This window comes from Pteropus medius, unplaced genomic scaffold, assembly GCF_902729225.1.
Source record: "Pteropus medius unplaced genomic scaffold, Ma_sr-lr_union100, whole genome shotgun sequence".
In the NCBI taxonomy this organism is placed as follows: domain Eukaryota; kingdom Metazoa; phylum Chordata; class Mammalia; order Chiroptera; family Pteropodidae; genus Pteropus; species Pteropus medius.
The window spans coordinates 2,675,666-2,699,686 of NW_024350922.1; the positions used below are offsets into that span (position 1 = coordinate 2,675,666).

The window sequence follows — 24,021 nt, forward strand, 5'->3', positions numbered from 1 at the left end:
ATGAGTCGCGCACCCCCGAATTCCCGAGACTGAGGTCCCACCTCGTGCGGGCTCCCCGCTTCCTCCGCGGACCGGGTCGCGGGTGGCTGGGAGTTTGAGGAGATTCAGTGGCCGCGCTCCGGGGTCCGTGGGGGCTAGCCGGACACTTCCCGAGGCGAGGTGAAGGGTCCCGCAGGCCCCCTCCGGCTGTCCCCCACGAGCCCACCGCGCACGTGCAGCCTCTGCCGTGACCGCCCGGCGCGTCGAGCCTCCATCTGCGTGGCCGCACGCGCTGCGGGGACCCACCTGCACACCTGCCTCTTGCGCCCGCGTCCGCCGCTGCAGCTCCCTGGGCCACCCCTGCCCCCCCCCAGGGTGCAGCTACGGTTGGGATCCTGGGTCCGAATTCCGACCCGCTGACCGGGTATCACGTTCTCGCCTCTCGGCGCGGGAAGGAGCTGGGCTCCTATACTGACAGGCCGGGTCAGAGGGTGTGGAGGGACACGGCCGGACAAGAGGCTTCCATTCCGGCTTCAGGTGTTTTAGATCCTTCTCTGAGCCCAAACCACCCCCTCTCTTCAAATTCGTTTCTTCTTTAGTATTTTCCCTCAGTCCTAGGGTATTCTTTAGAGTCTTCTTTACCTCCTATGCCTGTCAGTATAGGAGCCCAGATAATCCCCTGTTATAAAGTGGACCCGACACATTTTTTGTTTGATGGAAGATGAAGGGAGTTGGGGGATGGGGAGGGACAGTGAAAGAGACTACCACGCTAAAGGAATTTTTAAAAGGGTCAGAGAAGCCAACTTGGGGACTAGATGCGAGAGCTTAGTAAAACTACTTCTCTCCCCCTTTTTAAAGATGGCCAATGTAGGAAATAAATTTTGCAATTACTGAAATCATTTGCCAGTGATGGATACGTGGCAGGTATGGAAATGGAACTCATAGATAAGTTATATTACAGCTAAAAACAACAACAGAGAATAGCTTCTGGATATCGCCTTATTACAATATCCAACTGAGAGTATAAAAACCTTGAGCAAATCATCCCCAAATGGAGCAGCGTCATGGACTCTTTCCATCTTGCAATTCAACGAGGATCATCCTACTTGTCTGCTCACCTGCCCATGAATTTGGGGAGGTGATTAGATGTCTCCTGTCGCTGATGGGGATGGGGGGATGGGGGATAGGTGGGGGGGGGAGGGGGACTCCAGCTGCCCAAACAATTAGAAGAGCTCTGTCTCCCTCTGCGCCCCATTTCTCCATCTTTCCTTCTTGATTGGAGATGGGCAAGAATAGGAAGGAAAATACTATTTTTAAAGAATGTTTTCGCTTTACGTTCTCGCTGAAAAGATTCTTTTGCAAATGCAGAATCTTGGTTTGAGTTTTGGAAATAACCCAACTTACCCCTTAAATTCTGATATTGATTTTAATTAGATTACTTTGGTATAATATTGGTACGTCTGTGTTTATGTGTGTGTACAGTCTGTGTGTGTGTGTGTGTATCCATGGGAAAGATGATTTATTCCAGGCTTAATGCTACTCTTATCCATAACTTAAAATAAGTCTCAGGCTCTTCAAGCTGTCCCATCTAATGGCACCAACATTTCTGGATGTTTTGGTTCAAACATTCAGAATACTCAGGAATAGGTCCTTGTTCCCACCTGATTAATGCTGTTCTTTCAAATTTCTAGGAGTGAAAGCATGAATATCGCCAAATGTCTTTAGATTTTGCACATGCTGGGAACAAGGCCATTCATGTAAATCTACCAAGAAAGGACTTGTGTTCTCTTCTGGGGGACTCTTTATTACTTAAGTATATTTACACCAAGATATACGTACACAGGCATGACCCTCTGTATCCAAGTGTAGTTGAGAAGACACAGGGTCACTAGTGGGAACCGAATCTCATGGCACCTGTTTTTAAACATTCATTTCTTTGTTCTCTGGGTTAGCAAAGGTCAGGAAGACCTGTTCCAGCGTTATCTGACTGATGGAATAATCTTCCAAATCGAATCGGTCTTTAGCATCCTCCAAAATTCCGAACACCTTCAACAACAACAAGAAAGCGGTTGCCCCTGTATTCCTCCCCTCCAGTCCCCAACCCGGGTGAGCCTCTCCTCCACCGACTCCAACTCCTGCCAACTCCCTGTCAGTGCTGGAGGGAAACAGGCAGAATGGATCCTTGAGCATCTGAGAGCGAGCAATTAAATACCGGGGGCCGCCGAAAGTAACTTAACTTCTGCTTCCCCTGTAACCCATGGTTCCCGTCCCATGTCCCACGTAGCTAAATCCCAGATACTTCCCACTATTAGCGCTCTCTTCACGTGTCATGTTAGAGGGGCGTGGTTTCTACAGTCACCTTTGCCCAGCTATTGTCCTTGCTGGGAATGTAATAGTTAAGGTTCCCTTGGTTCTCCTGTTTTAATTCGCTGCCTAAGAAAGGAAAGATGGGATAGGTGAGTAATCTTACAGATTTCACTTAAAATTGCCAAAGTATTGCTTAATTATGTAACAGAATGGCAAAGACGACATTATGACAAAAGAGAACGTGATCACATAACTCATTCTCTTCGGTGTACATGACATGGTTAATTTGTTTCAGCAGATTTATTCCTGATGAAAGAGTGACGTTCATAACAATTATTGAGGGCAGGCTTTCAGGCGCGCTCAAAAAACATCAGCTCACGTGGCCAATGAATGGAACCAGCGCCTTCCGAAATTCTAATGTCACTACAAGACTTTGTTCCTGGACGTAGGGCTGAGACTATGAGCTGGAGGATGTTCCGTCTGCGTGTGCACGGTGTGTCTGCTGGGGAGGTGAGCAGGACACGCCTCCTCGCTACGATTGCATGCCACGTGACCACGTGAGAGAGGAAATCCTACATACACATCCCCCAAGTCAGGCTGTGTGTTCTCGTGTCTTTTACAGGTGAGTTAAGAACCCATTTCTAATTTAGAACAAACTGATGTGTTTACAGTTAACGCATGTATGCAGATTGTGGATTGAATTAACTGGGATTAAAATGTGTTAAAGTAAAAAAAATAAATACGTGTTCATAACGATGTATGGATTTTCTTAATATGAATTTTAATGCATGTATTGCCTCCATGATAATGTAAAGCTCTTTTTTAATGCGAAATGTTTCAAACAGAGAGCTTAGTGAATTATTCAAAGCAAACACTGGTGAAACCACCCAACCTATGCACATACCCTTAAAAATCTAGGCAGAGTTTTCCTACTTTTGAACTTTCTGTGAATGGAATCACCTAGCATATATTCTTTTCTTTTGGCTTCTTTCATTCAATGTTTATAAGATTAATTCATGTCAATGCATCTATCTGTACATATGTAGATTGTATCTATATATTCACTTGCCTTTCTAAATTACAATCTGGTGTATAAATAGTCCACAATTTGTTTTATGATTACTTTAGTAAGTCCTCTTTAAAGTAGACATTCTGGATGTCTTTTGCTCATAGGATTTGTTTCTTCTCTTTAAACATCAATATTTGGGTATAGGTTCCATATCCATTCCTTTTTGATTCGTCATGTTTGAAGAGCTACTTGTTTAAAAATATTGTGCAGAAGGCCTGGGCAACCACCACCTTGGAGTGTCTCTAACCCATATCCCCGTTAAAGGAGACATTCTGTGTCCACATTTTCAAGGCTGGGTCTTGGGTTAGTGCTCAGTGTTCCTTCTTCAATAGAGCAGGTGGCTAGGACAGCTCACAGTAAAGGAGTTTTGGTCATAGCTTCTCTTTGTGGTAATTTAGGGGCCACATGAAATAGAACTAATACAATAAGTACTCAAAAATATTTGCCAAATGAATGCATAAGTGAATGTTGAACCTCTTAAAGGACATTTCCATCTGCATGGCCAAAGGCACATCATAACCACCATGACCAACACTGAGGAATTATTTTCCCACACATCTGCTTTCCACATCTGCTCTACTATCCATTTCTCATCTATTTTCTGACCTCCTTTCTTACGGTGTAATCGATCATGTTATTTTCTATTGCCTGGAGATAAACTTCCAACTTCTCAGCCTGACACACAATGGGAACTTTTGTGATATTTTGGTCAGCCTACCAAATTGGAAACTAAGCTGAAAAACCAGAACTATTAAAAGCCTTGCCATGCCCCTGGCTTTGTGTTTAGGAAAGAGAGGTAAGGGACAAATAGTTTCTGTCTCTGGTATTGTAGCAGATACGCAGAGAGGCGCTTACTGATTTTAGCATACTGAAGCAGATCTAGTCTCAAAAGGAGAGAAAAGCTCTGTGGTTCTTGTTTGCATTGTAACACCATGTCCTGGCTGGGTCCAAAAGACCAGAGTTACATGCTTAGCTGGAGGATAAAAGCCTTAAAACTTCACCTGGATAATATGTGAAAATACTTGAGAATTATAATAGTAATTATGACTTTGGGGATATAATTTACATGGAGAAATCCAAATCTGCCTTATTAAAGTGATACAGAAGCTTAGTGTGACTCGTGTGTGTGTGTGTGTGTAAAACTTCTTACCATAACCAGGCATAAGAAGTTGTAGAAAGAAGGGTCCCAAAAGGAATTCGGTGTGGAAGTCAATAAAAGTCAATAATCTATAGGAAGCAGTTATTGCAGACATAAACCACATGCACGGTGAGACAGCAAACGTGACTTGATACGTCTTGAATAAGGTTAGCCCAGCCCAATTTACCTGGGAATGTAATTGTGATGAAAAATTTTAAATCATCTAATTTATGCTCTTGTGTATCAATCTTGACCTTGATCTTTAGGGTGTAAATATTGCCAAACTTGTTCTTGAGGTGCTGAGGGCTGCCCAAGCACATGAACTTTCCCTTTACCATGATGGCCAGCCTGGTACAGAAGGCATCACATTCCTCTATTCTAGCAAAATAAGATAAAAGAACAATGTAAAATAAAGCACGCTCTTTCGGCAGACCTTCTACAATTCAAACAGTGCTTGCCAACCCTCTTCCAACCCTCCCAATGAGTCACACCTGTGGGAGGTTATAACAATGGCTTTGCCACTTTCACGTGCCCGTGTCACAGCACCCCAGAGCAGGTGGCGGGCTACTGGGTCCATGCCAGTTGATGGCTCATCCAGCAAAATGACTGTGGGTTTTCCCATTAGGGCAATAGCAGTACTCAACCTACGTTTGCATCCTCCACTTCATGATCATAGAAGGAGAGAGAATATAGGGAAAGGGGAAGATACACAAATTATTTACTTATAGGATAACATTGGCACAAACATCTCAAATGCTGAAAGTCTCAGCAGACACTTAACACGGACATCTGTAATGCTGATTACATGTGACGTCAACAAGGTAGCAGGCTCCAGTACAGGTGGATATATCAATTACTTTTTCGTTTGAAATATAGAGGAGTGATTTTTATGTAACCGATTTTGGCAGCGTCATCAGTGGCATTTACTTACTAGCTTTTAGGGTGTCATGATTTCCCAGGTACAGAAATCCCACCCTAATTTAAAGGGTCTACATCCCTTCTTTCTTGGAAAACAAAGAACCATATAGACCCAGGAAGAATATGATGGTCCCCTTTGAGATTCAGAGGCTACAGTTCAAACATAACTAGGATTTTGAGTTTCCTCTCTACAAAGGAAAGGCGTGGGACCATGTAGATCTGTTGTATGACTGCATTTTAACCTAGAGAATCATTATACAGTTACACAACTAAATAACCATGTGACAGAGGGAGTTAAGTGGAGCTGTGGGCAGGTATTTCAAACATCAGAAACATGGAGAGGCACCACAACATTAGCAGCAGCAACAAAAGATCGGCGTAATGACTCACCTGTAGGTTCTGATAATCTTGTCAGCATGGGGTTCTAGTTGCAGTGAATTCAACCAATTGTTCACATACAGCTGAATCTGGGACTCAGAGATTCCCCATAATCTGGCATACATGATCATTATTTCGCGACCAGTCATGTATTCCAGCAAGGCATCAGTTTGAGGACAATAGCCAATTCTTGACTTCACCTGATTACAAAAATTGCCTTAATAAGGACCCACGTCATCTGTCCCACTGAGCACGCTTGAATAAGATAGAAGACCATGCTTCTAATAGTACTACCCAAAATTTTTCTTTTCTTTTTTTTTTTATTAAAAACAATTGGGGTTACATTCATTAATATTTTTTTCAAATAAAATCAAATAAGTTTCAAGTGTACCATTCAACAGTATGTCGTATATATATCGCATTGTGTCTTCACCACCCAAAGTTAGATTTCCTCCCTTCACCATATATTTGACCCCTTTTACCCCTATCTACCTCCCTCCTCCTCCCCCTTCCCTTGGGTAACCACTAATCCACAGTCTGTGTCCATGAGTCTCTGTTTGTTTGTCATGTTTGGTTGTGCTTTTAGTTTTATATCCCACATATGAGTGAAATCATATGGTTTTCAGTTTTTTCTGTCTGACTTATTTTGCTTAGCATGATTACCTCAAGATCCATCCATGTTGTAGCAAATGGCAGTGTTTCATCTTTTCTTATGGCTGAAAAATTTTTTTCTAAAGGCTACAAAATTATGGCCACTTGGATCTATTGTAATAAATTGGAATTATAGATTCCCCAATTCAGTTTTAATAATCTTGGGGATGAAGAGGTTGGAAATAAAACTCTACAGCCCACTGAATTTGGAGGAGTATTAGAATACAAGATGCTCGCCTCATTAATAAGAAATTCCAAGGGGGCATGGCCAGCATGGTTGTTCTTGCACAGTCATGTGTAGACCTTGTTTCACAGTAAGGCTGAACCAGAAGCAAAGCCTTTTCCCACTCCGACTAACAGGAGAATTCAATGAGTTTTGCTTTATCAATTAAGCAATCCTTTTGTGGATTTGTCTTCTAGGCACCCAGAGAAAAAGGTGTGAATATCAGTATATTGAAGTTAATTAAAAATTAAAAATAATTACAATTATTTTAAATAATTAATTTAAATGTGTATTTTTTCTCTGGGGTTTTATTAATTACTTTACAGTGATCTCGGACTATTAATGCCCCTAAACTCTTAGCAGAAATCAACTAAACCCCTTCTTTATTCTGGGTATGAAATTGTTCTTCCATATAATTTTTTTAAAGTAAATAAGCTACATGCATAGATAACTCAGCAAACAAGAAAAAAAAATAACATAAATGCTGTTAGCAGAAACAATACTCACCAAAAACATATTTGTAATGACTTCAGGTATTAAGGTTAGTAGATCAGATGAGAAAAGTTAATTACTGTGTTTAAATAAATTTTAAAAGCTTAAAAATATCTTGATGAAAGAGAAAAGTATAAAGTCATACAGACTTTTAGAAATGAACCACATATATCATCTAAAAACCAAAAAAAAAAGTTATATTACAATTTCTGTGATTGAGTTTGACAGCAATTTAGTCACAATGGAAAAATTTAACCTGCTGAAGACTGGTCAAAAGAATGTACCCAGAATTCAGCACGAAATTAAAAAAAGGGAACTATAAGAGCAATACTGAGAGATAAGGATGATAGACTGGAAATGCAACTAGATAACTAGAATTGTAACAGGACAGAAAGACCAGAACAGGAGAAAACTTGAAAAATTAATAAGTAAAAATGATCCAGGACCAATTTAAAATACTGATAAATTCAAGAATGTCAATAAATTCCAAGAGAACGAAAATTTAAAGATCCATATCTAGGTACTTCACATCGAAGCTATGTAAGACAAAGGGAAAAATTTTAAAGCAGCCACAGGAAAAAAATATTTTTTATATAGACTATCAGACTGACAGCTAATTTCTCAAAAGTAGTGATGGAAGCTAGATGATAATTAAACAACATATTAACCTGCTAAAGAAATGTAATCAGAAACCTCAAATTCTATACACAGTAAAAATAACTTTTGCCAGTGAAGGTGAATTAAAGGTATTGATAGAAAGAAAATAAAACATGAATAATAAAAAGTTTTCCTGAGACCGAGAGGGAGAAAACATTTGCAATTGCCATTTCTCTTCGATGCTGAGCAGAGGTTCTAGCCTTTGCAGTAAGGAAAGAGAAAAGAAAAGCATAGGGTTAGAAAGGAAAACAAATCCTCATTATCTGCAGCCTTCATGATTGCATAAGTAAAGATTCTTATATAACATAAATAAATGTTAGAATTAAGAGAAATTACAATTTTAAATACTGAATACAAATTCAGTATTTAAAAATCAGCTGTACTTCTATAGACCATCAAGTAGTAATAAAAATAAAGTCATTTAATATTAAAACATAAAATATATTGAAATAAATTGTATAAAATATAATTTCTTCATCTTATACCCATAAGATAAGCTGAATTCTCTTATTAATGTCACATTGATGCACAACTATAAAACTATTATTCTGAGACATTTATTGAGAACGAAATACATGGAAAGATATATTTACTATAAACATGTCAATCTTCTGGAATCCAACTCAAAATTCTTGCATTTATATGCAAAGATAATTCCTGATTCATCTGTAATTTTAAAAGTTCAGGAATAACCAAGGTAACATCGAAGAACAAAGTTTTCACTCTAAAATATAATGACTTTTTATGACTATCATAATTAAGAAAGTATGACAGTGGGTCAAGGATGAACGAATAGACCTATAAAAAGAGCACAGTCCAGAAACTGACACATATTTAAGCAATACTTGAAAGCTGATAACCTGATAGTGCAGAGAAGTTGGAGCAAGGACAGTCTTTCAACAAAATGTGCTGGGTCATTTGGCTATCTATATGTTAACAACAAAAAAAACAGAATCTTGACCCTTATTGAATAGTATGCTGATGAATTATAGATTTAAATGTAAAAGGTAATGCAATTAAATTATAAATAGGAACAAAGGAAATTTAATGTTTAATTTAAATCCAGGGTAGGTGAGCAGTTCTTAAAAGGACCCAAAAACAATAAACATAGAGAAAAAATAGACTGCATTAAAATTTTTAAAATTCTCTTCGTCAAAAGAAAAATATAAAAAGAATGTCTTTGAATAATTACTAAAAGAAACCTATGTAATTTTATTAACCAATGTCATCTGAATAAATTTAATTAAAAATTGATAACTGAAAGACAGGCAACCCAATAGAAAAATGGGCAAAATATTTGAATATCTAAGTTTCCAATAAATATTTGATGATATATTCAACTTCATACATTATCAAAAAAATGGAAACTACCAAATCGCAACACAACAAAGAAGATAAAAAAATCTAAAAGACTGTCAACACAAAATATTGACCAGGATGTAGAATGATGGAAACCGTCATAAACTGCTGTCAGGAGAGGAAATTGCTACAAATCATATTGTAAAACCATTCAGCAGTATTGACTAAAGTAGAATATGCATATACTTTAAGGTCCAGTAATGTGTAAGAATATATCTAGCAGAAATGTGTATATATTTGCACCAAAAGTCATATTAAGCAGTCATTAGGGCACTATTAATACAACTAAAACTCAGAATCAATACAAATGTCCCTCAAACTTGGAGTAGGTAAGTATATTTTTCAGATTCATATAATTAAATGTTATACAGCAATATAAATGAACAAACTACCTCTATAAGTGACAATATGAATGAAGCTCACAACATAATATTGGCTTAAAGAAGCCAGAAAGAAGTACACAGTATAATTATATTCATATAATGTTCAAAATGTTCAAAAATAAATGAAACTAATATGTGGCGAAAAAAGTCAACATGGTAGTTTACATTGAAATTAATTAATAATTCACAAAAGAATTTACTAATAATAGACAGTGATGAATTAAAAGAGAATAACTAATTAATATTTTCATATAATACAAAGAATGCACACGATAAAATCCAACACTAAGATGCTATAAGCTTGTAGCAAAGTAGGCACAGAAATGAATTTTCTTAAACTGATAAAGCGTAGCTACCAAATATAATATACAGTAGTAGAAATTTAGGAGAATTTCTTTCAAAGGCAGAAAAAAAAATCCATTATTACCACCAGTATTCAGCATTGGACCAGTGGTCCCACTTTATGCAACAGCACATGAAATGAGGTATGGCAATTGAAAATTTTGATGGCTCCCAGGTAGGAGGAAGGATTGGTGGGGGAGGGGGAAGGAAACGGGGAAGGGTTAAGAAGTACAAATTGGTAGTTACAGTCATGGGGATATAAACTACAGCCCAGGGAATATAGTCAGTAATATTGTAATAACTGCGTATGGTATCAGATGGGTACTAGTTTTATTGGGGTGATCACTTTGTAAGTTATATAAATGTCTAATTGCTATGTTGTACACCTGAAGCTAATATAATATTGTATGTCAAGTATAATTGAAAAATAAAAAATATTTTAAAAATGAGAGTAGAAAAAGAAGAACATCCTAAACCCAAAGCTAGCAGAAAGAAGGAAATAATAAAGATTAAAGATAAATAAAACAGAAAATAGAAAAACAATAGAGAAAATCAACAAAACTAAAAGCTGGTACCTGGAAAAGAGCAACAAAATTAACAAACTTTACTAGATTGCCTAAGGAAAAAAAGGGAAGATACTATTTACTAAAATCAGAAATAAAGTGGGAACATTACTACTGATTTTATAGAACTATAAAGGTTACAGAGACTGCCATGAATAGTTGCACAGCAATAATTTGGATAACGTAGCTGAAACGGGACAATTCCTAGAGACACAACATACTGAGACCGAATCATGAATAAATAGAAAATTTGAAAAGACCACTAGATGGTAAGGGGCTTGAATCGCTGATCACAAACCTCCCAACAAAGACAAGTCCTGGGTAAGATGATTTCACAGGTCAGTTCAAGAAGAATTCACGCCAACCTTTCTTAAGCTCTTCCAACAAATTAAAAATGAAGGACAAGTCCTAACTCATTTTCTTTTTATGCGAGAGTCGCCCTACTGCCAAAGCCATAAAAGACATGAAAAGGAAACCATAGACCAATATCCCTTGTGAATATTGATACAAAAATATAATATAATATAATAATATAATATAATATAATATAATATAATATAATATAATATAACATAATATAATATAATACTAAAAACCGTAATTTGGCAGCATATTAAAAGGATTATATACCACGACAAAGTGGGATTTATTCCTGGAATGTGAGGATAGTTTAATATGTGAAAATCAATCAAGCTAATACACCACATTAACAAAATGAATGATCCACTTAACTGATGAAGAAAACGCATTTGACAAAATTTAACGTGCTTCCATGATGAAAACATACAACCAACTAGGTCAGGGTCAAAATTTATTCTTAGCATGTGAATATCTAGTTGTCCTAACTCCATTTGTCCCAGCACCATAAAAGGACGCTTCCTTACCGTAATAAAGGTCATATTAAAAAATCCATAGCTAACATCATACACAGCGGTGAGAGACTGAAGGCCATCCTCCAAAGACCAGGAACCAGACAAGGATGCCTGTTCTTATTACTTCTGTTCAACAGAGTGTTGAAAATTCTATCCACAGTAATTTGTCGAGAAAAAGAAATTAAAAACATCCAAATTAGAAAGAAGGAAGTAAAACGATCGTTGTTCACAGGTCCTATGATCCCATAGGTAGGAAACTCTGAACAGTCCACACACACAGACGCACAAAACCAGTTAGAACTAATAGAGAAATTCAGTTGATTTACAAGACACACAAAACCAGTTAGAACTAACAGAGAAATTCAGCAGTTATGAGATGTAAAATCAATGTGCAAAAATCAGTTACATTTCTATACATTAACAATGAATAATCCAAAAAGGAAATTTAAAAAATGCAATGTACAATAGCATCAAACATAAATAAATAAAATACTTGGAAATAGACTTAACCAAGGAATCAAAAGACATATACACTGAAAACTACAAAACATTATCCTATGTGCATAGGTTAAGAGACTTAATATTATTAAGATGTCAGAATTACCAAAAAATTATCTACAGAGTCAATGCAATCTTTGTTAAAATCCTAATGATTTTTTGCATAAATAGGAAACATAGGGTGGGTTCATTCTAAAATTCATATAGAAGTTCGAGTCTGTGATTAGCCAATACGCTCTCTGAAAAGAAGAACAAAGTTGGAGGACTCAGACTTCCTGCTCTCGAAACTTGCTAAAAAGCTACAGAAATCAGAACAGTGGCATAAAGATGGGCACATGGAATGACGAGACAGGACGGCTCATAAACACATCCTTGCAAAAATGGTCAAATGATTTTCAACAAGAGTGCCAAGCCCATTCAGTAGTTAACAGTCTTTCAACCAATGGTGCTAGGACAACTAGATATTCACATGCAAAGAATGAATTTTGACCCTTACCTTACACTATACACAATAATTAACGCAAAATGGACCAAAGACTTGAAAGTAAATACTAAAGCTATAAAAGTCTTTGAAGAAAACATAGAAGGTCATGACATTGGATTTGGCAATGATTTTGAGACTATGAAATCAAAAGTATAAGTAAGAAAAGAAAAAGTACATAAATTGTATTTCATCAAAATTTTTAAATTTTCCACATCAAAGGATATTGGCAAGGCAACCAACGGAATGAGAGAAAATATTTTCAAATCATATATACGATGAGGGATAATTATATAGATTCCATAAAGAACTCTTCCAACAACAAAAACTGAACAACACAATTTAAAAGTGTGCTAAGGACTTGAAAGGGCAGTTCTCCAAAATACACAAATGGCCAATAAGCACGTGAAAATATGCTCAACATCAAAATAATTATGAGAAATGCAAATCCAACAAGGACATACTACTTCGCACCCATTAGGATGGCTATTATAGATAAAATAGAAAATAACAGTGCTAGCGATGATGTGGAGAAACTGGAAGTCTTATGAATTGCTGGCAGAAATGTAAAATGGTGCAGCCATTATGGAATACAGTATGGCACTTCCTCAAAAAATCAAACAGGGGGAAAATAAATCAAATGTTAAACAAACAAACAAACAAACAAATAAATAGATAGATAGATAAATAGATAAATAAATAAATAAATGTTTAAAAGCATTAAACGAATTAAAATCCACTTTTAGGGATGTGCCCCCAAATAATTGAAAGCAGGGGCTCAAACAGATATTTGTACACCGATTTAAGAGAAGCATTATTCACAATTGCCAAAATGTGGAAACAACCCCAATATCCATTAGCAGGGGTCCCCAACCCCGGACAACAGACCAGTACCAGTCCATGGCCTCTCTGGAACCAGGTGGCACAACAGGAGACGAAGCTTCATCTGTATTTGCAGCTGCTCCCCAGCACCAGCATCACCGCCTCAGCTCCACCTCAGATCATCGGCCATCGGATTCTCATAGGAGCCCTGGTCCCGGTGCCAAAAAGGTTGGGGATCACTGCTTAATGGATAAATGGATAAACACGGTGTGGTATACACATATAATGGAATATCATTCAGCCTTAAAATGGCATAAAATCCTGACACATAGGTGAACCCCGAAGGCAGTATGCTAGGTGAACTAAGTCAGACAAAAAAGGACAAATATTATATGATTCCATGGATATGAGATACGTAGAACAGTCAAATTCATAGAGACAGAAAATAGAACAGTAGTTACCAGGGATGGAGAAGGGAGGGTGAGCTACTGTTTAACAGGTCCAGGTTTCCGTTTTGGGATAATAAAAAAGTTCTAGAGCTGGACAGTGGTGAAGGTTGCACAATAACGTGTACTGAACGCCAATGAATTGCACATCCAGAAATGTTTAAAATGGTAATTTTTATGTCATGTAATTTTTACTACAACCAAATGGACAATGTTTAAAAGATTTCTAAAGCCTGAGAGAACGAAAAGATCACCATGTATCATGTTTCAGAACAGCCGAGTGGGAGACATTCCCCGAGGCCTGAAAACGCTTCCTCGGACTTAACTGAATTAGTCATTACAAGAGGCTCATATTTGCCTGTTCGCCTAGTCTCTTTTTAAATTTGACACTTTTTAAATGTGACAGAGAGACTCTCTCTTTGGTTCCCAATTTAGCTTTTTCTCTTTGGCGCCATCTTCCTTTCATCCTTTTTCGTGTTTTCATTTCTCATGGTCAAGCGACTGGTTCCACAACCCGACAGCCCCCAAGTGGGTTGGATGAGGATATTTAGGGAGACCCTACTCATCCCTTCCACCCGCAGGACCTCCTCACCTTCTTTCACCATGTGTCACTTCTTCCTTCTATTTCCTGTCTAGTATAAACGCGACCAAGTTGTTCAATGTACAAAACATCTCCTGCCTCCTTCTCTCAATTCGGAAAATTCTAATTCTCCCCTTTGCTTCACAGATAACTATTTTTCAAAATATGATGCAAATTCGTAGCTTCATTTCCGTTTCCGGACTACTGTTTATCCTACAGCCCGCAGCTCCCCCGTCCCCACCTGCTAGATTTCCCGATGACGGTGTTCAATGAACCCGAAGAGGAAAGAACTGCACCCTGGGCTCCCATCACCTCCACCCACTGACCCTGTTGTGACAGCTCTTGCCAGCTTCACCGAATGCGTTCCAGCTGCTAAAGATAACGGACGCTACTCAGTGCCTGAGACTTCTTGCAATCTGACACTTTTGACCATTATCATTTCCTTCTTGAATGTTTCTCCCCACTTAAGTGTCTTTCCCAGTCATGCCTTTCTCCCTTGGTGGCACATGCAGCCAATGACTGGCTTTGCTGGATACAAAGGCCTGCTACCTTGTCTCAACGTGGGGCTGCTGGGAAAGGCCATCCACAGGCAGCGCCCTAAGGTGAATCAAGGCTTCAGCTGCAACTACATTGCAGGTTGTCTCCTGCTGAGGTCTTTCCTTCTGTATAGTACTTTGTCTGGCATATGTTAGATGCACTGTTGAGAGAATCTGCCTTTTACAAAGAACCCACGAAAAACACTCTTGTGTTACATTCTGCTCGAATTGCCTCGTTATCTCTCTTCAAAAATGCATTTCTCTCTCCAGAATCTACCAAGTCCCCAGTATCAATGCCCTGATTCCTGTCTGTTACCTTCAGCCATCATCGGCGCCTTGAGTCCTCGTGCTTCTCATCCTAAGACTGCGATAGCTTCTTACCTTCTGAAGATCTTTGGTGATGCTAAAGCCATCGAGGAACACCTCCCCAGAGGTAGCGGTCTCCTCCCCCGTCAGCATTTGGAAGGTGGTGGTCTTTCCGGCCCCATTGAACCCAAGCAGTCCAAAACAGTCCCCGCATTGGATTGCGATGGAGATATTTCTCACGGCCAGAATGACTGGACACCTGAAATAGATCTAAAAAAAATATGGGACACGCAAGAGAGTAAAGAATATCTGTAGGTCAGATACAGGAAACGCCTCGGCCCCCTGTCTCACAGGAGCTGTCTCGGAATGGGGAGAATACTCTTCAGTCCCAAAGAATGACGGGGGATCCTGGACAGACAGCATGACATGCTCTGGGGAGGCGCGAGACCACGTCTGTCTGGTGGACGTTACCTTCGTGAGCTCCTTGATAAGCACCGCGGAGCTGAGCGACGTCCGAGGCTGCTCCAGGATTCTCTTTCGTTCGTTTTCTACATCTTCGTCTTCCAATTCTCCAGATAATTCCTTGGACAGGTCTTTCTGCATTTTCGAGACAAGAATCACAGACGTGGGAGCCATTCAGTGTCAGGTCTAGAGACTGCATGGCTTCGTAAAAGCTAAACTGGAAGATGATCTCAAAGATGTCAAAACAGGAAGTTTGAGTCAACTCAAGCAATTTCTGTATATGGGCTCAACACCTCATGTGCATCTTGACTAAGTGTTTGAATAATCAATAGTTCATCAGTAGATTGAGGGTGAGGACGAGGGAAGAAGGCAAAGTTATTTCCTATGCTAGAAAGAGTGTGAATTAACGTGCTACTATGTGTACTATAAATCTTTAAAAGACAGAATTCAAAGTATTGGGATAAATAGTTTTTATCACTTAGACCCTTATGAAGGAAGAAGGAAGCCATTTAAAGAAGATGGTGAACTCTGAAAAACAGTCATAAACTTTGTAATAATAAATACACTTTGTCAAGATTAAACTGCAATGGGAGCTTAGAAAATAAACAAGACTTAACTAGACTTTTCCTAAGAAACTCCCTGAACCATATAGTCTCCCTGAACCATATTTTCAAAATAAATATTATAAGGTAAAATTGTGTTTTGTTTTGCCTTTTTTTTTTTTTTATAATCTTGGTTAGACCAAGTATCATCAGGAAACTGATCTCGAGATGTCAGAACAGAAATTTGGCATAATTTTAAAGATCATTTTATCCAATCACTTCAGAACAGATTGATTTTTTATTTCCACAGATTAAGAAATGAGGATTAGCTAGTCTGAAGTTTTTTCCAGAATTGGACACCTCATGGAAAACTGAAGCCACAACTGAGGTCAATCAAGTGTGATTTAGTCCTATCACAGTATGTTCAACATTGAACAGCTAAAGAGGGATTAAGTCTTTCTTTTATGAGGGAGAGAGAAATAAATGGCTGTGACTTCATACAGAAAAATTTAAGACTAACAGAATGGCAATGTGAGGAGATAATGGGCCTGTCCCTCAACGAAATCTGCAATGATTATTTAAATAATAGCCATTTAAAGCCTTTATAAATCATGCTTCAAAAAAAGAAATCATACAGGAAATTAGAAAATACTTTGAACATTTGAATGGTAATAAAAATAGGAGGAATCATTATTTTCAGGCAGCTAGAGAGAACACTGTGTACAGGGACGTGTTTAGCATCGAATGTTTATATTGGAAAAGAGGAAAAAGACCTAAAAGCTACGGCTTCAGGCTTCACATAAAGAAATTAGAACAAAAGAGAGAAGTAAACCAAGAGTAAGTAGAAGGAAAAAAATTATAAAAATAAAGACCGAAAAAAATCAATGAATGAAAGGGAAAATAGTCAATAAGAGAACAAATTAATAGACGAATTAATAAAATTTGGTTCTTTAAAGTGATCAACAAAATAAATGCAGTTTATTGTAGGTAAATTATACCTTAATATTTTATTTAAGAAAATATATTTCTGTGGACATAGAGTTTTCTTTTCTCCAGGAACTGAGGTAGTCATATGTAGCTACATGCTTTTCAGGCCTAATATCCATTTTCTTAGCATTATTCTTAAGGTCCATGCTTAATTACTCACCTTCTTGAATGTCTTATAGATACCAAAGTAAACGTATCGATTGAAAAACGTCCTTAGTTTCCACAAAATTGACTCCCAAAAGAAAGCCAGGAGAAGGCAAGTAAAACCTATGATACTCATCATAATCATATACTTTCCAATCATTTTCTCCTCCAAAGAATAAACACTCTTTGCAATATCTGAGAATGACAGAGAGAGAGAGAGAGAGAGAGAGAGAGAGAGAGAGAGAGAGAGATCTTATTATGTTAGGCTATATTGAGACAAAGTATTTAGAATGTGAGAAGTGATAGTTCTGCTACACAAATACCATTTGTACAATAAATTTTGAAGGCCCAGCCTCTTGAATATAATAATATAATATATGGTCATCAAATAAGCCTATGATTATTAGCATATTTATTGATGTCCAAAAATTACTGCTTGCCATGAAAAACATGCCCAAATCCTTTCAGAAGTGTGAAATCTTAAATTGATATTTAAAAGAAAGTATTAAAGTGCAAATACTCTTGTAAAAGATAACATGTATGCTTTAAAAATGTAAAAATGGACATTAGCTGATGCTTTTTGAACTTTCTTGAAAAACTGAGTAAAAAGCAGAGGATTCCTGTTATAAGAGAACTATAAATGCTCCTTCCTTTTTTAAAAAATATATTTTAGAATGGTTTTAGAATTACAAAAAAAATTGAGTTCACAGAAGAGAGGACAGAGAAATCCATATACCCTGCAACCAGCTTCTGTTATTATTAACAATATACATTGGTATGGTACATGTTATAATTAATAAACAAACATTAATACATTGTCATTAAATAAAGTCCATGATTTATTCAGATTTCCTAGGTTTTTTAAAAACGTGACATTCTTTTTTTGTTCCATGATCCAATCTAGAACACTACGTTTTTAGTAATCATGTCTCCCTAGGAACCTCTTGGCTGTGACAGTTTCTCAAATTTTCCTTATTTTTGATGACACTGACATACTGGTTAGGCATTTTGTAGGATGATCCTCTATCGGGATGTCTGATTTTTTTTTTCATGATTAGACTGAGGTTGTGGGCTTTGGGAGGAAGGTCACAGAGGTCAAGTACCATTTTTATTGTATCGAAAAAAGGGGTTCATACTATCAATATGACTCATCATAGTTGACGTTGACCTTGATCACCTAGGGTCATGTTTGTCGGCTTTCTCTGCTGTAAAGTTACTCCTTTCAGTCCCTTTCCATACTCTATAAACTTTAGAAAGAAGTCATAATGTACATCCCACACGTGGGGAGTGGGAAGTTATGCTCCACCTCCATGAGGATGGAGCATCTCCAGAAATTGTTTGGCATCCTATAGGCGATTTTTCTCTTCATCATTTATTTATTTAGTCATTTCTTTATAATAAAATAGACTCATTATTTAATTTATACTTTGGGTTACAATCCAAACCACGTTATTTTGTTGCTCAAATTGTTCTAGCTTTGGCGATTGAACTCTTTATGAAGAATTATATTTTATAAATGTTTGTAGCTGACACATAGAAATGCAATCGAATGTTATGTTTGCGTTTATTTTGCATTCATCAATCACATTAAATTCTTATAAAGTCTGATAATTTATCAAGGGATTCTTTTAGATTCGAGTAGACTGTCATATCTAGTATTATTCCACCTTTTCCATTCCTCATACTTTAGAATTGTTTTTAAAATACTTAATTCAAATAGAAGATCATATACTACATGTGTATAAATTTTAAACCTAATATCATAATAGAATCTATGAACCCAGCCCCCAAATTAAAATTTTACAAATAATTCGTTATTACTTATTTACTTCTTTATTTTTCCATCTTCCACAGGTAACCACTATGATGAATTGTGCTCTGAATTTCTATTTTATTTAAATGCAAACAGACCATTATATATATACATTTTAGTGAATAATATTTTGTTTAATTTTAAAATTTAAACTTTATAGAAATAGTACAATACTCTATGCAGTTTTTAGATTGTTTTCCTTCTATGCTGTCATTTAAAAAATTTTCAAAAATAAAGTGAAATTGAAATAACAGTATAATAAAGACCATTCCCCCCACCCAGCATCAACGATGTTAATATTTAGCCGTATTTGGTCCTCACATCTCAGCCCGCCATATGTGTATTTTTAATTAATTTGCCTCTGTGATATTTAAAAAACTATTTTCTCATTTTTGTTGCTTATATTTTTATATGTTGGACGTCATACTAGCTTCGGATGACAGTTGGCTATCTCTGTTGTAAATTTTCATGGACATCAAAACAATAATTTTATAGGGTAGTGATGATGGGTTTGGGATGATTACTTGGTTGCTTACTGTATGAAAGTTATTTCTGTTGGTAAGGTGAAATATAATTTCTTTAATTAACATCATTCTGCTAAGGTGGTGGTGGTGGGGATATAGTTTTACGATCTCCTGAAAACCTTTCTTTCTCCAGTACCCTTAACTTAGGCTATTTTTTTCTTCTTTTTACACATCAAGCTTCCAAGGGATCATTATGCCTTCCAAGTTGCTCTTCTTCTCAGAAGTGTTGCCTTCCCAAGACGAGACTTTTCCAAAAGTATTGAGACATCAAATCACAGAGGCAAGAAGTTCAGAGGATCCAAGCAAGAAAAACACAAACCTTCCAAAGCCCACTGAGATATATCCTAGTTATCAGAAGAAGACAGGCTGACGGCAAATGATTGAAAAACTCGCGATGTTGGAAAATTAATCCTCCAAAATGAAGAAGAATATGGAATGAAAATAAGAAAAATCGACGTTAAGAAACAAACATATAATAAAAACAATGAATAAATGAGAAACCTTGTGTTTTAAAAACACTAACATAATCGATAAACTTCTGGTAAGACTGATGAAGAAAAAATACATGTGGAAAACGAGAAATATCATGAATGAAAATGGGGCTATCACTGTAGGATTTATAGATGATAAAAATACCATAATCTATTAGGAACAAATTTAATCCAATAAATTTGAAAATTTAGTTAAAATGAAACAATCCTATACAAACTCTGTTATTTCCTCTTTCCAAATTATTAATAGGCTACCCAAATAATCCTATCTTTCTTAAAGAAACATGATCAATAATTTAAAATCTCTCCAAAGAACAATCTCTATGTACCATAGACTTTATCATTTATTTTACTATTTAACATTATAAATTTAATTTACAACATAATTAATAATTCACCATGTAATTCAACAGAATAAATATGTAATTCAGTAGAACAAAGAAGGAAAACATTGGCCCATCTCGACAGAAGCAGTAAAAAGCATCTGATAAAATTGAACAATTATTACAGCCACTATGGAAAATAGTATAGAGGTTCCTCAAAAAACTAAAAATTGATTTACCATATGATCCAGCAATCCCTCTTTTGGATATTTACCCCAAACACTTGAAAACTTGTATCTGTAAAGATATTTGCACACCGATGTTCATAGCAGCATTATTCACAGTGGCCAGGACATGGAAGCAACCGAAGTGTCCTACGATAGATGATTGGCTAAAGAAGCTGTGGTACATATACACAATGGAATATTACTCAGTCGTAAGAAGAGATGAAATACTGCCATTTGCAACAACATGGATGGACCTCGAGATAATCATACTAAGCAGAATAAGCCAGACAGAAAAAGTTGAAAACCACATGATATCGCTTATAGGTGGGATATAAACCTAAAAGCAACAAATGAACAGGACAAACAAACGGAGACTCGTGGACATGGACAATGGACTTAGTGGTTACCAGGGGGGCGGGGAGAAGGGAGGAAAAAATTTTAATTATTTCTTCAATTAAAAAAATGTTAAAATGTTAAAAAATGTTAAAATATTTTAAAAAATTGAACTCTTACCAGACACACGATAGAGAGGAATCCCTTAATCCCAAGAACTAAGACTCCTTTGAATGACAGCCTTGACCCACAAAAGCCATGTGAAATAGGGCTCACAGCTTGCCTCGGTGAACAATGTTCACTCCAAAGCTGGAACCAACTGGATATCTGCTGTCGCCACCTTGGCTCAATTTGAACTCTATGTCCTCAACAAAAGAGTGAGTCAAGAACAAGAAATAAATGTATATGAATGGGAAAAAAAATACACTGTTAGCAGCTACTGTGAATGTACTCTTGGAAAATGAAAAACAATCTACCCATAAAATTATTAAAATTGATAATATAATTTCAGTATAAAAATGAATTCTTTTAACTATATTTCTCTGTAATGGCAACAGATGGTAAAAAAAATGACACTTTGAAAAGTGATACTATCTAGGATAGCATCAAAAGATGTGTAGGAATAAGGCTAACAATGTAATTTCAATACCTCTAAACCAGTAACTATTACACAGTATTAAATACAAATAAAGAAGACCTAAGTAAATAAATGGAAGGCCGGAACCAAATAAGCAAAGGAATGTACCAAGTTTACAAGCTGTAAAACCAAAAACCGTAGATATATCTTTCAAAATTGTTCTATAGAATTAAATCGATCTCAATAAAAATCCCAATAGATGTGCCGATTTTAAACGTATATGGAATTGCAAAGTATCAAGATATAGCCAAGTTCCTATATCAAAATCTACTACAAAGCTAAGGTAGTCAAGACAAGGCTGGTACTGGAATAAGGATAGGCAGAAAGATAAATGAAATACAATTAAGAGTCTATAAATAAACCCAGATTTCTAAGGTCAAGGGATTTCAACAGGAGTGCTAAGGCAATTAAATGGGAAATAGTCTTTTCAATAAATGGTGCTGGAACCACTGGATATCCATATGCAAAAGAATCAAGCCAGAACCCCATCTCAAACCATACACAAAAATCAACTAAACATGGATCCAAGACCTAAATATAACAGCTAAAACCATAAACCTCTTAGGAAAAAACATTGAGTACTCCTCTGTGGCCTTTGATTAAGCAATAATTTCTTTGATATGACACCTAAGGTGTACAAGAAATCAAAGAAACAACCGCTAAACTGGACGCTAGCAAAGAAGTAAAAAGGCAGCCCACAGAATAGGTGAACATATTTCCAAATTATATATTGTAGAAGGGTCTCGTTTCCTGAATATGTAAAGACAAATAGCCCAATTTAAAAAACAAGCAAAGAATTTGAACAGATATTTCTACAAAGATGTACGAATGGACCATGCGCACATGTGAAGAGGCTCAACATCACTGGTCATTAGAGAAATGCAGTCGAAACAACGAGATTCGACTTCGCACCACCAGGAAGGCTATAATAAAAAGGAAAATCACAATTGTTGGAAAGGATATGAAAAAATTGGAACCTTCCCACATTGCTGTACAAAAATAGTCTGTGGAGACTAATAATATCATGACTTTTCATGTCGCTAGATTTTACATGAAACGTTTCTTTTCTATTTTTTCCCTGCTGGCTCACTCCCTGGAGTTTATTGTCATGCAGTTCACGGCTGTTTGAGTACCGAGCTTCCTTCTGAGCTCACGACTGTTGCTGTCCGAAGGAGCTGGCTTACGAGCGCTCCTCCCTTCTCGCTCTGCCCACTCTCACCGAGATAAGATATTTCAGAATTACCTAATAAATGATACGGTGCCACAATTAGGGATTTCTAAGGTTATGTACTGCTCCTTATCTCCCAAATCACTAGACCCTAACCTTTACCTATTTATTAAAAAAACAGGTGAGTTCCTCTAGTGCCAGCTACTATATCAGACACGGGGCAATGAACTGCATCCCTTCCTTCACCTGGAGGTCTTTGCCCTACAAGATGTGAATAATGCAACGGAAGAACATAAGCTTTGACTCCCAGCTCTGGACCATGAGAGCTGTGTGACACAGGGCACAGTCAAGTTCCCTCAAAAATGAGTGTAAAAACAAATCGCCTGAGGGTGTGAAGATTTAAAATAACGTAGGTCATGTTACTAGGCGGTTGATTATTGGCGGCCCTAAGCTCTCTCTGTCCGATGACTGCTTTCAACTTATTTGGGGTCTGCCTTTGAGGCTGTTTTATATTTACAAAGGTTTTTCCCTAGTCTTATAAAATGACTTCGGTGCTGAGCACGTGTCCTGACTCCCTCCCTGTGTGTGTCACGGGCTGAGCCTGGGATGGATTCCCTGGACACACGGGGACTCCCAAGGTACTTACTCTGTTTATCGCAACTTAAGAAGGCAGTATCTTTTATAATGGAGCACTGTTTCTTCATCTGGTGGAAAGTAGTATAGTAGGTGATGCACTTCGCCAGGTTGTAATTGGGAAAGACCAGTAATACTTTAAGTATGAAGGTTCTGGTGGCATTTGACACGCTATGTGACATTTCTAAAAAAAGATGATAAGATTAGGTTTCATTAGAGGAACTGAACAAAATGCCTCCAATTTATGACCAAACCAAGCTCAGGGAATCAAAAACCAGACAACTGAGAAACACTGAGAAAGCCCAGTGATGAGTCTGCAGGCCTTTTAGACGGGGACCGATGGGGCCCTTCGATCGTTTGTGTGACATTCCCAGTAATGCGTCAGAGAGGCTCCGCAGGGAGTGAAAACGATGGAGGGCCCCAGTTTGCAGATGTGCTTGTCATCATCTGGTTTGGGGCAGTTACCACTACCCTCAGCTCAAAACTTCTTGGAGGAAACAGGTCTTTTTTTTAGAGCCTCTGTGTGCTGGATTACTGTACACTTCCCGCGACAATGGCCATGCTGGTTTGCCAGTGTATCATCTGGTCAGTTTTTTTAAAGACTCCATGTGTGTTTAAAAAAGTATTTGGGATTCTACATTCTCTATATACCCATTAACTCAAGTTTATTAATTGTACTGTTCGATAAATGTCATTTATTGATTGCCCCTGCTTAATCCACTAGTTACAAGCGAGGT

The 24,021-nt window shown here is 37.3% G+C and overlaps 1 protein-coding gene across 1 annotated transcript in view; it reads right to left on the minus strand.

The window, feature by feature from the left end:
- Positions 1-1,805: 1,805 nt before the first annotated feature.
- LOC120584558 (ATP-binding cassette sub-family A member 3-like) overlaps positions 1,806-24,021 on the minus strand; it is a 102,625-nt gene continuing 80,409 nt past the window's right edge. The window contains exons 26-34 of the mRNA XM_039840264.1: positions 23,298-23,468; positions 17,152-17,330; positions 15,472-15,597; positions 15,076-15,270; positions 5,802-5,989; positions 4,985-5,155; positions 4,681-4,871; positions 2,339-2,412; positions 1,806-2,025 (exon numbers count right to left, since the gene is read on the minus strand). Of these exons, the coding sequence (XP_039696198.1) occupies positions 1,900-2,025; positions 2,339-2,412; positions 4,681-4,871; positions 4,985-5,155; positions 5,802-5,989; positions 15,076-15,270; positions 15,472-15,597; positions 17,152-17,330; positions 23,298-23,468 (1,421 nt within the window). The 3' untranslated portion in view covers positions 1,806-1,899. The remainder of the gene's footprint in view (positions 2,026-2,338; positions 2,413-4,680; positions 4,872-4,984; positions 5,156-5,801; positions 5,990-15,075; positions 15,271-15,471; positions 15,598-17,151; positions 17,331-23,297; positions 23,469-24,021) is intronic.